The sequence below is a fragment of the Vigna radiata genome, chromosome 6 (genome assembly GCF_000741045.1).
Source record: "Vigna radiata var. radiata cultivar VC1973A chromosome 6, Vradiata_ver6, whole genome shotgun sequence".
In the NCBI taxonomy this organism is placed as follows: domain Eukaryota; kingdom Viridiplantae; phylum Streptophyta; class Magnoliopsida; order Fabales; family Fabaceae; genus Vigna; species Vigna radiata.
Genome location: NC_028356.1, coordinates 3,327,412 through 3,343,600, shown reverse-complemented (window position 1 = coordinate 3,343,600; position 16,189 = coordinate 3,327,412). Strand labels below are relative to the sequence as shown.

General features: G+C 30.1%; 2 protein-coding genes across 8 annotated transcripts; both read right to left on the bottom strand.

The window, feature by feature from the left end:
• Positions 1–107: 107 nt before the first annotated feature.
• Positions 108–4,209, bottom strand: LOC106764324 (protein TRIGALACTOSYLDIACYLGLYCEROL 2, chloroplastic). 5 transcript variants are annotated; one of them, XM_022781934.1, is made up of 7 exons: positions 4,084–4,209; positions 1,902–2,471; positions 1,466–1,795; positions 1,081–1,196; positions 807–897; positions 596–725; positions 108–448 (listed from the first exon to the last, which is right to left on the bottom strand). In XM_022781934.1, exons 2-6 carry the CDS (start codon positions 2,403–2,405, stop codon positions 633–635), a joined length of 1,134 nt encoding a protein of 377 aa, XP_022637655.1. In that variant the 5' UTR covers positions 2,406–2,471; positions 4,084–4,209; the 3' UTR covers positions 108–448; positions 596–632. The 5 variants fall into 5 exon arrangements, with proteins under 5 accessions (XP_022637655.1, XP_022637656.1, XP_014504089.1 ...); XM_022781935.1 differs by lacking the exon at positions 4,084–4,209 and adding an exon at positions 2,967–3,097 and having other exon boundaries at positions 1,902–2,490; XM_014648603.2 differs by lacking the exon at positions 4,084–4,209 and adding an exon at positions 2,967–3,097.
• A 53-nt stretch (positions 4,210–4,262) lies between these two features.
• LOC106764705 (CBL-interacting serine/threonine-protein kinase 3) lies at positions 4,263–10,766 on the bottom strand. Of its 3 annotated transcripts, none has more exons than XM_014649049.2 (15): positions 10,501–10,766; positions 9,043–9,253; positions 8,696–8,758; positions 7,809–7,880; positions 7,409–7,516; positions 7,213–7,293; positions 6,509–6,562; positions 6,286–6,411; positions 6,114–6,203; positions 5,655–5,777; positions 5,457–5,567; positions 5,118–5,231; positions 4,971–5,027; positions 4,815–4,889; positions 4,263–4,553 (listed from the first exon to the last, which is right to left on the bottom strand). In XM_014649049.2, the coding sequence occupies exons 2-15, from the start codon at positions 9,211–9,213 to the stop codon at positions 4,473–4,475; spliced, it is 1,326 nt and encodes a 441-aa protein (XP_014504535.1). In that variant the 5' UTR covers positions 9,214–9,253; positions 10,501–10,766; the 3' UTR covers positions 4,263–4,472. The 3 variants fall into 3 exon arrangements, with proteins under 3 accessions (XP_014504535.1, XP_014504536.1, XP_014504534.1); XM_014649050.2 differs by lacking the exon at positions 10,501–10,766 and adding an exon at positions 9,828–10,455; XM_014649048.2 differs by lacking the exon at positions 10,501–10,766 and adding an exon at positions 9,741–10,454.
• Positions 10,767–16,189: the final 5,423 nt, after the last annotated feature.

Sequence of the window (16,189 nt, the reverse complement as noted above, 5' to 3'; positions counted from 1 at the left end):
ATAATTTGATAAAATAACCATATTCTTTTAATAATTATATTATTTTTATCTGTAGTAAAAAAACTCAATAAAAATTAATGTTTTACTGATTGAATAAGCATGAACATTGAGTTCAAAGGTAACAAATAGCACGTTTATATGAAGTTCAAGGTAACTCGGAAGAGACAAATTATGATGTCGAAAATCACAATTGTTTTAGAAAACTTGACAAATATAACATCCTTACTCTGCTCTATAATTAACAGAAGATATTTGGAGAATTGCTTCCAATTCAAATCTTCATCAACCAGAACCATTTAAATGTGTCATGACCCTTTAACCAGTAACTTCATCTTTCTAAAGGCCAACCATTATTAAAATCCGTCCTTATGTCACAGATGAGTTGATAATTATTGCATAAAAAGCAAGACCTTCACGTGGAAATCAGTTCTAAACTGGTCAGTAACACCTGCGTTCATTATGACAAGGAAAGACAACTTTTATCACACCAGAATGCAACAAAAATAACATAAGAAACAGCTAAAATAGATAAAAGTGTATTTTTCTCCTTCAATGCTGCAGTTGATGTAAACCATGTTCACAATACTATTATTACCTATAATTTTGTACTTCCTATCTTCATTTTTTTGACTTCATAATAGCCTGCTGAGGTTGTTGATAAGCAATTTCAAATTCTTTTTAGTAGTCTCGTCCCCAGTAAAATCCACAATATCCTTGCTAATATACTGTATTGATACAATCAAAAACCAAATAATTATATAGGCAAGTACTATTCATAATAATTAGATTTTGCACTAGTGTCTTACCTCGATGTTCTTCAAGGTAAAACTAAGTGTGTTTATGGACTTATGAACGAGTGTAGTGTTCTCAGGGGTCATAATCGATGAATGTACCCTTCTGCGTACACAAAGCATGGTTTCTGTTAGTCATAATAATGATAATGTTTGGAGTGTAAGATTAAGAATACAAAGAATTTTGGAATCAGTCCAATTTTGTCCAGTTATTAATATAATGATGCATACAATCCCATTAATGTATTACAAATCGGTGATCTACTACATAAAATTTTAGGCAATTAACCTCAAATCCTCAGAAGCTTGTGTAAGGTTTTGGGTTAAATTCTCAAGTTCCTTCAACAGGCCACTATCTCGGACCTCAGCTAACAAAGGATGAACATCTTCAGCCATGGCTTTGATCTGAGGCATTACTACATCGAAGTGAAAACATGTGCATGAGAATGCATGATACAACAATTGAACAACAAAAAGAAAGAAAGAAACACCTACTGCATCTGATAAATGAATTCATAAAGGTATAACAAATGCTTATTCACCACACTTATTTTATGTTTTGGTGATGGAACAAACTGAAATTTCATTCACCATCATCAAACACTAATAAATTTTTCTGTAGGCAAGAAAATTGAAAATTGCTTGATCCAATAGTCCATTCAAGAGCACCAAACCTGTTTGAGAAGAGGTTTTGCTTCTTCAATGATGGAAAGTACTCGTTCTACCAATGAATAGCTATTGCTGATACCAATTTCCTCTAATGCACGCCCAAGGCGGGTGCATATCCGAACCAATGTATCCAAACTTGTTCCTTGCTGGCCATTGATCTTTTCACGATCACACACAATAAGACCTTCCTTGGTACAATCTTCATCAAGAGGACCAACAGAAGGTGTTGGAATTGGATCACGAGGACTGATGTCAATTTTTGTTTCCATCAAAAGACCTGACTGGTTTACCTCAATCAGTGAATTCCGTGGTATGATAGTTTTAACATCACCAACCTGCAAATCCAAACTCCTCCTGGTTTAATCTAATTCAACAATTAAGCTTCTCTTAACCAAAGATTGTCAAATTTTAATGCAGGGATACTAGAGTATTGAAAGAGACCTCAACAACTGCTTCAATACACTTCAAAGAAGGATTAACACCAATGACATTACCAACAGTGGCTCCTCTGATTCTCACAGGTGTTCCTTTGCTTATGCCACAAGCTTGAGCAAACAGAATCGCCACTGTGTACTTCCTGAATTTGGATCTTATTTGAAAGGCCCTTAACCAGGCCAAACTAAGAACAAATAGGACAGTACCAGACACTAAAAATAGTCCAACCCCACCTTCCCAGATGCTCCTATCGCTGAAACCAAAATCACTTAATGGCTTCAATGTTTTCCTCCAAACAGTGTGTGGAATCTTCAACGAAGCTGCAGCAGGATCTTTTGCTTCCGCAGTACCATGACCTGCATCAGAAGATGTAGCTCTTGTTCTGTTGATTTGTATTTGGTGTCTGATTGGAAGAAGCTTGAGGCTTGGAGAATCTCTTGGTAGGTTAATCAGACATGAAGAAAAAGAAGTTGGCAATGATGAAACAATGATTGCAATGTTTCCAACCATCTTCTTAACAACCTCTTAGCCCTGAAGTTCTATCATCCACACACACTAAGCTGCAAGTTTTTTCACCTACAACAATCTCATTGAACTAGAATCAAAATCATATGAATCCAATCAACAATCAATACAAAAATTAAGTGGCAAAATAACAAGAAAAACAAAAATAGAAACCCATTTGAGTGAGGTACACAGAACAGAATCCAACAGACCAAAGTCTCAAGAAAGAGTTGTATGATTCCAAACGTAGGATAGAAAGAAAACACAAACTTTAGACTTTACCATTCCATAATGTGAATATTATTGCAGAAATGGAAAGTTAGTCATTCGAGGGTAGCATAATATTGGGTTTTTCTCGGTTATACCATAATCCCAAACAAAATGAAATCCCGGGGAACACAGAAAAATGCTTTGAATTATATTCAGCACCAAAAGATACCATTTTGCACCGAACAAGCAAGTTAAATAGGTTCAAGGATGAAAACTTTTCAGGTGAATTAAATACCCAGTAAAAATCCTCATTGGTGAAAATTGAAAAATGTGAGTAATGTTAGGAATGCAAGATACCAGTTTTAGTTTAGACAACAGTGACACTGCTGGCGTCATCGAAAAACAAGAGACATTGCAGAGAGAAGAGACATAAACATCATGGTTTGGGAATGAAAGAGACAAAAACCTATGCAGCATCAAGAATCATGGACATCATCGATGAGTGAGCCATCTCATTTTTCACTTCAATAAATTTTTATAAATATTGTATTAGTTTATTTTGCCAAATAATTGTTTAATGTCATATAGTTAATTTTGTATTAATTAATTTTTTTTATTGGTTTGACAATATAGAAATTACACTTATTTTATAAAAAAGTTTAATTAGGTAATTAATTATGATTACTATACTTAATTTGCTTAAAATAATAATAGTTTATAACTACTTTATCAGCATTAATTTATCTGATGTTTGGCCACCATTAACATTCATCACGTTCTTCTTGTTCTTTTTCATGACTGTGTGAGTGCTTCATGATGATGATGCCCACTGAACCAGACAACTAAAAAAATGATTTTTTGAGTTGTTTCTTTTTCATTTGACATTTTCTTGTACTTAAAGAATATTTCAGTTATACTTTTATTCTTGATATAGATGTGTGAGATTTTAATCTTCAAATTTTAATTGCTACAATTAAGTTATTAGATATTATAAACTTTGAGATTTTAATCATTAAGTTTAATTTTAGTTTGGAAGTAGTTTGTGCTTTACATTATAACTTGCATGAAATTATCATTACTGAATAAATATTCACACAAATAAAATTACTGGCTAGAGAAATTAAGGAAGTCAAATATTACAGAATTAAAAAGAAGGATCAAATATTGTATTAAATAAAAATAAAAAACTGTTCAAACGGTGCATAAAAATATACAAATGTTGTAGTAAAATATATTAGTCATCTCTCTTCTTAAGTAATTTATGTCTTCTGTGTTTAGGGAATTTCATCATCTTTATTTTTCAAATTTTATTTATAGTTTTCTCAACAGAGTGTAATTATTCAACGAGAATCCTAATGGATTTTCTTTTTTTTTACAATTTACCAAAAAATCACGATTTCAATCCAAACTACTCTATTATATATATATATATATATATATATATATATATATATATATATATATATTCTTCTACCTTCTTTCTCTCTTAATCTTCTGTTTTGAGTGTCCAGTTGCTGCAATGAGCATACCATGTTGCTGGACAGAGATGAGAGAAGGAAAGTAACAGCAAACGCAAGATAAAAAGATAAATATATAGGTATATACAGTATTCAAACTTTCTTACAATTTTTGTTTCATGAACATAGCTGAAAGTGTTGATGAGTAAAATTCTTACATTGCATGCTTTCAAAAATAATAGCATGGTACAAGATACATTATGAGTACTATGGAATGTCCGAACAAACCTACAGGAAGGAACCTAAGAGGAAATAAGAATGAAGAAATTGGAAAATAGTAGAACTTCAGAAATGAAGAAAATTACACTTGATAATAATAATAATAATAATAATATCAATATCAATATCAATTTGTTTCTCTCATTTGCATATCATCTTCTGTTTTCCAAACAACATCATCCAGGCTTGTTGAAAGCTTCTTGTAGAACTGCAGAAGATCAACCAAAAAATTTCAGTCAGATTCTTTTCCAGCTGGGCCTTACCTTGTCATTCAAGAACAAGAGAAGATCTATATCCCTTTCTTATGATGTATTCTTCCAGGGAAAATTATTCCTTTGTAGAGAGAACTTTAAAATTATACAGTAATCCTTTTAAATTATCATTAAAATTGACCCAAGAACAGTTATTTATGAAGTGGTAAGCAGAGACTATGTAAAGCAATTAAGCAAAGAAGGGGACAGAAGAACACCTTATGGAACTCCAATGTGTCTCCTTTTGCCTTCCGTACCTCAACCATGTGAAGAGAAGGTGCCACTTGAAATATCTGTTTATGATGAGCAATTTTAAGTTTCTGTGAAATAATGTGATAAATAGTGTTCAACAGCACCAAATAACAATCATATACCTCAGTGGCAACATTAAGGTTTCCCTTTCTTCCAGCTTTCACATTTGCAAGCCTCATCTGCAGGTGATGGTTTATTAATTTCAAAAACTACCATTTCATATAAAGCTATCTGAGAAGCTCATTATAAGTTGGACAAGAAGGGCTTGCCTTGTAATTTTTCTTCTGCACATCAAAGCCAAGAGGTTTTGCAGCCTCCTCAATCTTGTTGATTATCTCATCTGCAGGTGACTTTGATGTGAATCTTGTTTCCCTTTTGAACCCCTGATGTCAATGACATAAGAATAAAGAAAAACATGGTAAATTTAGCAAGGTATCTCATAATATGCACAAATTTGACTTGAAAAAGAAATTTGGTTTTATAAGATAAATAAATTAGTTTAAGCCAAAATTGTACTGACTTGCATGTTTTCCCTGTATTTGAATTCTACATGTTCATCACAATAATGAAATGATTTAAAAAGCATCTGATCATGTGAAGCTGTGTACCTGCTCTGTATCAAACAAGTTTTCAAGGTTCAGCCCTTTGGACATGGAAATTAACTCAAACGCATTCATGGATGTTGGCTGCTCTTCTTTCTTCTCTGTCACATGGTGCTCCTGAATATGCAAGCAAAATTCTTTGAGGAAAGATTCCAGAACTCAGAAAATGAATACAAAAATGACATCTAGTAATCTTCAACTTACTTCAGAATCTTTAAAGACAGCTTCAACGTCATCAAGGTTGATTTCCCCATTCTCCTCAAAAACAGGAGGCTTATAATCTTTCTTAAACCATTCATCATCCAAAATCTCAGGTATAGTGATACGCTGCCATACAGTCAGGGTAAATCAGAAATCAAGAGCAAAATGTAACAGTTACAGAAAAAATAACCACAATACTGTATATTAAGGACCAGTTATCTTTTGTATATCAGTTTTATTCTGGTGCAGGGTACTAGCTAAATGCGATTCTAGAAAAACCATTATCCTCATTTGTTAATTATGAAATCAAACTGATGTAGATGATACCAGGTCATTGGAAGCTACCCAGGATGTGTAGAAAGTTACAAGTAGGTTATGAGTAAAAATGTCCTTTTACTTTCAGAACAAACATGCAATTTTACATGGCAATAATTAAGCACATGATCACATGTTTCTCCTTACAGTTGTGGGATCAGGATCCAAGATTCGTGTAATCAATTTCCTGGCACTGAAAGAAAGCCACGGGGGGCAAGTAAATTCAGCAGCTGAGATCTGTGGATCAAGAAATAAAATGTAACAGAGAGAAAACAAAGGGGAGACTAAAATTGTACAATAAAGTTTGAATGGTGCTCACTTTCTTATACAGGTTCATAAGATTAGGGTCATCAAAAGGTAAGTAACCTGCAACCAATACAAAGAGAATCACCCCACATGACCACAAGTCTGCAGTTGCACCATCATAGCCTCGATCATTAAGGACCTATATATAACAAGAGTAAAAAGTTAGAAGAGTGACTAAAAAATGTATGAATTTTGGTACACGGCTCACAATTAAGTAGCATGACATTTGTCTGTACCTCTGGAGCAACATAGTTTGGTGTCCCACATGTAGTATGGAGAAGCCCATCATCCTATAAAGAACAAATAAATAAAACCTCTTCAAATGTCAGAAAATTTTGTCAATTTTAGAATAACTTCAAATTTATAACAATTGAGGGCTGGAAAGAGAGAGCAGTGTCTTAGACAGGATCCGATTATAAAATGTGTCCTTTTCTGTTATGAATGTGAGTAAAAGGATTTAAATATTTATGAGTGATGAGTGAATGATTGAATATAATTTTTTGATGCTGTTGACTATTCTTTGTTCCAACTTCAATAATGTCACATTCTTTAATGCTATATTATGCTTTCTCTTCCTAAATCTCAACTAATTACTTGCATAATCTCCTGATTCAAGAAAAATCAAATCATGTCTCTGGTCAAAATAAATAACCTATCACTGATAAAAAGGCTGAAAGGTTGTTGGAAGTTGTATCTTTCTGTGTTTCATAGATCTCCTTTCTTCAATTGCTGAACATATAGTTCACTATCACCTAAATTAGGTAACATTTTCCCCATTTCTCACACACATGTTCATACTTTCTAATTGTTTTATTTTATGTTCTTCTATGACATCAATAATTGGGTCATAGTTTTACTTCAAAAAGCAAGATCAATTTACTGAACAAAGATAAACACGAAAAAAAAGTGAAAGTTAGAAGGCAATGAAATTCATGATTACCCTAACTTGCTGGGAGAGGGCACTCAATCCAAAGTCGGAAACTTTAAGGTTCCCATAAGTATCTAAGAGCAAATTTTCTGGCTGCAGAAAGCACGTGAATAGGCATTAATTGTAAGAGGTTATTTCTTATTATATTAATGTCAAAATAATTTTGTGACACTTGCACGTGTGCATGTGTGAGGTGAAGGAGCCTTACCTTCAGGTCTCTGTGGTAGACACCCCTGCTGTGGCAATAATCAACAGCATTTATAAGCTGTTGAAAATATCTACGAGCTTCACTTTCACTCATCCGTCCATGGTTTACCTTCACAACAAAATGTCCATTGGAACATATGCAACAACTTTTCTATGTAATGTACTATGATCTAATTCTAAGACAATCCAATACACAACAACCAATGAATGATGATAATGTGTTGAATGAATGAACGAGAATCATGCTCTTGTGATCCAACACTAATCTAGTATCATAAGCTAAATAGGATTGGTGGACTGAAAATATATGTTAAAGAGTCACCATTTTGATCCTGTTCTTTTTCTCCAAAATTGTAGTATAAATTGAAAATGAAAGGAAACCAACAAGATTATATACTCACAATTTTGTCAAAGAGCTCCCCACCAGTCACAAACTCCAAAACAATATATATTTTTGTCTTGCTTCCCATCACCTGTCAACAAAAATGTTAAATTAGAAACAGAGTCACGCAACAAATGAAAATTATTGTGATTTCTAATTGCATGTATACTTCCCAAGAAAATCATTTCTGTGTAGATACGAATGTTTGATGATAAACACCAAAAACAACACCGTCGGCAAATTAATTATCAGACAGACTGAGAATGGTGAGTTAAAGAGATGAAATAACTTTGAAAGAGAGATGTATTTTACACGTACTTATTCTAACTCAACTTTTTTCATATGGGGAATTCATGATAGAAGAATGTATCAAACCCAGTGGCAACAGAGGATTGGAAAGTTCTTTTCACAATGAAGATTCAAGCATTCAACATATTTAGAACTTTCCCTACGTTTGGCTTGGTGGGAAGAAAATGAGAGTGAAGATAAAAGTTTAAAATTTGAATTGGAGAAGAGATAAAAGTAAAAGGTTTGAATTTTATTTCTAGAAGTAAACTTTTCCTACAATTACTTTGCACTTTCTCTTCAACTACATAAAAGAATGTTATCTGTATTTTCTTTTCTCTTTATCCAAACATAACAGAATTAGATGAACAAAGTTTTTTTTTTAAACATCCAATGACTTTAAGTATTCACCGGGATACTTTATAAAGAACTTCTGGAATGGTAGGCATCAGGCATAATTCTTAGTGAAACAAACAAGAACGTTCTATAATCAACCACAACCACACGCTGCTTCTAAAACCAGAAAAACTTCAGGCAAGAATAAAATTTTAAAAAAAATATATTTAAAAAAGAGAATGGCAAATCATGGCATGTGTGGTCCACAGAGAGAGAAAGAGAGACCTCATACAATCGAACGACATTTGGATGCTTGATTAATTTCATTGTAGCCACCTCTCTCCTGATCTGAAAAAATACATCAAAAACATCTAAGAAACTTGACTTAATTTTGTCAGAATGTAGAAAGCATCTACCTCATGTAAAATCACAGTACTATGATAAGAAACATCTGAATTCTGTAACCTGCCACCAAAAAATAGTTCAAGAAAACTAGACTTTCTCAACATTTTGAAAGGTTTTGGAAAATGAGAGGAAGCATTATGTCATTAAACTGTTTGTTTCCTAATTAAATGAAGTAATAAGATTAAGGACAGAGTAAGATCTCAAGTTAAGTTTCTCAGGTATTCAACCTGCTCAGCCATCTTGTGCTTGAGCACCTTCTCCTTGTCAAGAATTTTAAGAGCCACAGGTTCTCCTGTCTCAGAGTTCCTTGCAAATTTCACCTTTGCAAATGTACCTTCACCAATTGTCCTCCCCACCTCGTATTTACCAACTCTGCGCTTGATCTTAGGCTGACTCATTCTTTTCAAATGAACTTGAGACCACCTACGAGGAATCTACCTGAAATGCATATCAGAATTTAGTTCCTAACAATATTTTATCTAAAAGAATCTTCATCCAAATCTTATTGTTTAGGAAATGCTGCAACTTTTTATGGATTAAATCAACAATAAATAGTGTGTACATTGTGAAAGACTATTTAAATTGGAATCAATCCAATTATAGACTATGATGGGGTTTTGATTGATTAACAGTGTAAAGTGTAGATGTAAAATGACAGCGCATAAAAATCAAATCTTACAGACAAAGCAATAGTTTCAATGTCGAAGAAGAAAACTAGGAAATAGTTCTCAATTCATGTTCAGCATACACATTAAAGACTAAAGGTCCCTGTTCTAACAGGAATAATCAATCATAGATGAGGTAACCCCAGAGATCCCACTTTTCTCTAGTAATGAAGTAAACTAGAGAGATCTTCGAGAAATTTAAAACCCATTGATGCTGGATTTAAGTTGCAGAGAGAACAATTGTTGGGATGAGAAATAACCTCAAAGTTTGTCTTCCAGTAAAAGATAAACCCACAACCAGAATTGAACTTGAATATGAAACAAACAGGAAAGTTAACACAGCACACCTCTTCGAAATCACTAACTTCGGAGACTAGATTTGTGAGAAAGCCACCAATGATAAAAAGGTAAAACTGAAGATCCTCAAGTTGAAATAATATACAAAGATCAATTATCCAGCACTACAGACTCAAAAACCTTAGCCAGACAGGGCTAATTTGTTCAGCAACAAAACTTATTGGTAGAAGAAAAGGGGGCATTCATGAATTTGGGATCCACCAACCAAAAAGCTTCAAATCTAAGAGAACCAGCAACACAAGTGGAAAGCCCAATCAGTTCTTTAATTTCTGTGTCCCCAATTGAAAACAAAAAAACAAACCCAGAATTTTACTTTGAAGAAAGAATGGAGAGATTTATAAAAGGAATGAAAAGGCAGAAGTATAAAAAAAAAAAAAAAGGAACTTTAAAATAGTTCTTCAAAGATGAGCAAAAAGACAGTTCAGGTAACCAGTATACGACCCAAAGGGGTACTGATAATGAAATAACAAAGCAAAAGCAGATCAAGTTTCCAAAATTCAAGTAACACAAAAGCTGCACGAGGAAGTATGTTATATATAGGACACCTTGAGGCTCGTATGAGAAGAGGATAGACATAAAGATGGAAAAAAACATACAAAAAAAAACAAAAAAACGTGGAAAGTGGAGAGAGATATATATGTAGAGAGAGAGGAGAAGAAATACTTCAATCCAATGTATGAAGATAAGAATAACTGAAATTCTGCAGTGGAACCAAGCAAGGTTGGCTTGATGATTAGCTTGATGAACAGTGGCTTGGCTTTTGATTATGGCCAAAGGGCAAGAGATTTTTGTGACAACTACCAACTAATGCTATGCAATCGGACAGAACTCAAGAGAGTGTGAAGTTTTGCATTTTCTGCTATTTATGCTGGGAACAACAACTTCAAACAGTTACTCATCAATGCTTATCTGTTTGTTTCCATGGAATGTATGTCTAATAGTAATAATAAAAATGTTGGTGGAAAATAAAAAGAAGAGAGAGAATATTTCTAGGGTTGATTGGTCTGAACCACAAACTCACATCATTAGTTGTGGTCATAAATCACAGAACCACTGCCATAAATTTCAATTTTTCAGAAATAACAGCGATGCATTGAATTGAACAGCTTCATTTGTCTTCTCTAAAATTGATATTTATTTAATGATTTTTCAGAGAAACGATTGGAACACGACAGCATTGGCAGTAATTCTGGTTTCTCAGTTAGTTAGAGAAATATAATATCAACAATAATTCCACTGTGACAGAGACAAGTTTCTTCTTCTTGGGAGTATTGCACGATGTTTGGTTATATAATTGCTATTTTAACCATTCTCGTGAAACGCATTTTTGAAAGCATTTTTATCAAAACATGCTATTGGTATAACTGGTGAATTGATGACGTAAGGTATGATCCTGCTGCATAATTGCTTTCTTAAAGATGACAAAGGACTCACAAATTATAATTTTTTCTAAAATTCAGTAAAAACTGATAAAAAATTAGTTTTCAATATCTTGATCTAATTTATTTATTAAAAAACAGTCTAGGTGTTTTCAACATGTTTGATTTGATTTTTATTATCTATAAAGTTATAAACGTGTTATTTTTTATTTTAGTATTATATTATTTTCACATGATACAGAGAATTGTTTAGTTTGCTGTTGTTTCTACTTTTTACGAATACAAAGTGCTGAGATTTATTTACACAGAAAGAAAGAAAAAAAAAACATTAAAAATAAACGATAAAAGTGAACTTCTAAGTCTAACTCAATCGTATAAAACTCAACTTATAAAATAAAGTATGTAATTTAAAATAATAGAAAACATCATAAAATGTTGCTCCTCAAATCTCGTATCGGATAAGTTGGCCTAGTTTATGATTTAATTTATTTAGGATTTTACGTAGAAGAAAGTGGTTTGTAGTAATATTTTTTCTTATCCCGAAGTTTCTATAATTCTTATCCAAAAGCCTTCCGTGTTTTATTCTAAAACAGAGTTTGAGAAACACATTATCATCACTTTGCTTATTCAGAAAATCGTTACGCTCGTGTGAATGAGAAACAACAAGGATACGAGTGTACGGAAAGTCAAGAAATGGACATTAACCTTTCCCTCCTCAAACATAGTTCTGTTTTTTTTAAAAAAAAAAAAAATTGTCAAACAATTATATATGTCCATGGCAATAAAACAAAACCTAGTAAGATAAAAATGTACACATAATCAAATATGGAAAGTCTTTTCTTCCAACTCAGGTATCATGCAAAATATATATATATATATATATATATATATATATATATATATATAAAGGTTTGCTAATTTACATATATTTATTTTTCAGTTGGTATATTTTAATAATATTTATCGGATTTTAAGGTTAAGGATATTTTAATAATTTTTATTTTCAAAACTGAAAAAAAAGAAATACAAAACTTTTGTTCACCTTCATCATTCATCTCGCTCACCTCCATCGTTTTTCTCAACCCTTTCTTTTTCATCTCTTACTCTTCTATATCATCATCACTGTAATCCCAATTTAAAAAATCAGAAACATTCGCTCTTAAACAATTTCTTACAGAAAAAATAATTTTATAATGATTTTTCATTTCATAATTTTTGTTTTATCTAATTTTTTTTTCTTATCTAAACATTTTCTTATAAAATTTTATCTAATTATATATATAGATAGATAATTAGTATAGTAAAACAGTTTTATCTCTCATATGATAAATAAAAAGTCGAATATCTACATTCAATAACGTTTAAGACTAATAAAAAATAATTATTTTTAATCATTTTTTCAATTTATTATAATTTTTGTAACATATATTAGATATTTTTTTTTTATTTAGGAAACTGGAGATTTGCCCGTTCATAGAGTTTGGCATTGATTAGTTATAAATTGCATTAAATGTTTTATCATTGTAGTTTTGATTTTTGGACTGAATCATTAAATTAAAATGTTATCAAGAAAAAAAATATTCAATATACATATAAAGGGTAGTTAAATGAGTCATTTGAGTCTCTTTTACCCTAACTTATACTAAAGACAATGAGTGAGAAATAGGTTAAATAACTGTAGATAAAAATACTTTTAAGTTTGTATATATGTTTAATAAGATGGATTTGAGAAAGTAAACTTGTGTGAATTTGAAGAAAAATTACTTGAATCTTATTTTGTGGACACGTAATAAGATTCTAATGATAGCTTCATTTTTTTTTTCTGTGTTTGAATTGAGTCCATTATTAATAAAAAAGTTATAATTATATGATACTCAAATTAGTAAAAAAGTTATAATATATAAATAGATGTATATTATAAAGTAAATATTCGTTTGAGAATGTTAATTTTATTTATAGATCAACATAAATAATATATATATATATATATATATATATATATATATATATTTATTGTTAAAATATTAATTATCTAATAAGTATAATAATAATATAATAAATAAGAACAAAATGATAAATAATAATTAACGAATCAAACTACCATAATTTAATTATAAGATAAAATTATAGACGTTGATTTTATTAGACCATCGTTTTTAATATAGGCCAATAAAAATGAAAATGAAAATAAAGTTATTTTTATCTAAAGAAAAATATGATTGATAAATGAAGAAAAAATTATTCTAATATAAAAGTCATTATTTTTAAAAACTACTCTAATATAATTAACAACTAAAATTTAATTTAAACTATCATACTATCACATATTTTTTTAAATAATACTAAATAGATTTAAATGAATCCATAAACTAAAATTATCAACCATAAGATCATAACCCGCCCTGTCGTAAGACGGCGTAGGTTACTTTGAACCCTAAAGCGGTGGAAAATTTTCTCTTCAAAGTTACAATCTTTAGTTCATTGGCCAATAATTCAATTACTACTTTATTAATTTAAAAACCATATATTTTTTCTTCTTCTTTATTTCAATTTTAACCTACCATGTCATCCCACATAAAATAAAGATAATGATACTTAAACAATATTTTTTTACAATATTTGAACATCATTTACATATTATTTTGTGATTGATTCATAATAATATTTATAATTATTATTATTAATTGTGAGATGATTTTGGATCAATCACAAAATAATATTTAAATGTTGTTAAAAAATATTGTTTAAATATCATTATCTTAAAATCAAATATTAAGCATAATAAAACCAGTCATGGTTTATCTTTCAGACCCAAACTTATTTTATTTTAAGCAGATTAATAATTAGTATATAATGAAAACAAAAATTTATTTTTATAATAATTATGTGGAATTAAAATAAAATAATTTTGAATGAAAAAAATGTAGAATTCTGAAAATTTGTAAAATTGTAACGAGGGTGTGACAGATTTTAAGTTGAAGATGGTGGGGTCATTAGATGATAAGTTAAGTCAGCTTTTGTCTTTTTCTTCTAAGGATAGATAGACACACCAATGAGTGGCAAAAGCCAAATTCGAATCTACCTCCCTAAAGTAAACCTAACCCATGCTTTTACATTTAATATCATTTTCACTTTTTCTTTTTCTTTTTTCTTATTAATACATTTCTTTTAAAGTCAAAATACAAACTAAGAAAGTTTTATCAAAACACAGCTACTACTGTGAGTAGAGTATCAAATTTCAAATGAAAAAAAAATATTAACATATCCCAACAAATTATTAAAAAAGTGCGTAAAAACAAAAGAAAAAGAAAATGTATTGATGCCAAAATAAATAAAAAGGAAATTGATATTATAAAAACATTTAAAGACTGGAAAAAAAAAGTGCCCTTTTTCAAAATATTTCATATGAATCCTCTTCTCTTTCCCTTTTATTTCCATTTTCTCCCTCACTTTATCAATCTTCTTTCTTTCTGTTTTTTGCTTTTTATAATGTTACGAAAAAAAATATTAACCATTAAGAGGTAGACAATATTTTTATTACGTCAGGGTAAGTTTTACTTATTATAAGTACATTTTTGTTCTTTTGATTTTATGGTTATAGGTTTGGTTAAGAAAAGTGATATTTTAAATTTAGTTATATATATATATATATATATATATATATATATATATATATATATAGATAGAGAGAGAGAGAGAGATATGTATGGTTATAAGTCTTTGAATTTCTAAAATAATTTTGTTGTTTAGTTTAGTTTTGGAAATTGATTTGAAGTAAGTATTTTAGATAAAGGGAGTCATTTACCTTTTTTGATAGAGCAATTATAATAGATAATTTATGCGTGTAAGTGAAGTCGTCATAATATATTGAGTTTTATGTGATTATCCTTAATTGAAAATTTGGTTAAATGCTTGAATTTAAGTATTATTGAATTAATAAAAATAGAGTTAGAAATAATCGTGTTCTCAATCATATTTTGGTTAACCTATAACTCAACTTTGCAATTGGTAATTTTTCTCAAGTGAGTCTATTTTCAGTTAAGTTATTTTTTTTTCTCTTGTCTCTTGAATGAATTGTGTTTATATATTTATTGTAAATGTATGAACCTAAGTCATTTTATTATATTGATTTGTGATTTTATTTTAATGAATTATACTGTATGGATATTATTAGAAAGAATGGTAAAACTTATGAGTTTGTGGTCGCATATCTTAAATATGGGAAAATATATAATTTGTTATTCAATTTATGTCATGAATATTAACATTACATTGTTAAATATATATAATGTTTCTAATGGAATGAGGATGACGCATGTATGATGTTCCTGTCTTTACTAAATGTTCACTCCATCTCTTACTCTGTGTGACCGATTAGTATATGAGGGTGACTTCCAGAATATACTCCGACGTTCAAGTCAGAATTTTTTCTTTGGAGGTCTAAAGTAATTCAACAATGAAAAAGTGATTTACGTCCAAAATAAACCTCTATATTTATAAAATTTATAAGAATTTGACCAATTAATTCTACTCAACTATTGTCACGACGAAACATCTACGAAACTCTTTTCTACATGTCGATAACTGGATCCTTTTGAGCCAATATACAATCGTACCTGATCAACCGACTATAAACTCATAGTAACAATATATATATATATATATATATATATATATATATATATATATATATATATATATTACTTTATTGACGATCTATTTCATAAAAACTAATATATTATGTGGTGAAAATAAACATAGGAATTCTTACATAATATGTAGATATCTCACATGAGTTGTAATAAACTTATTATACTCATAATTTTTCGATTCATTTGTAAATCAAAATTTATGATCTAATAAGATGTTAGTATCTTCTGAAAGATACTTAGTACAAATATCTCATAATACATCAATAAATATTTTGTTTCTTAAATATCATTGATGTATAAATTCATTTATTGTTTGTGTGA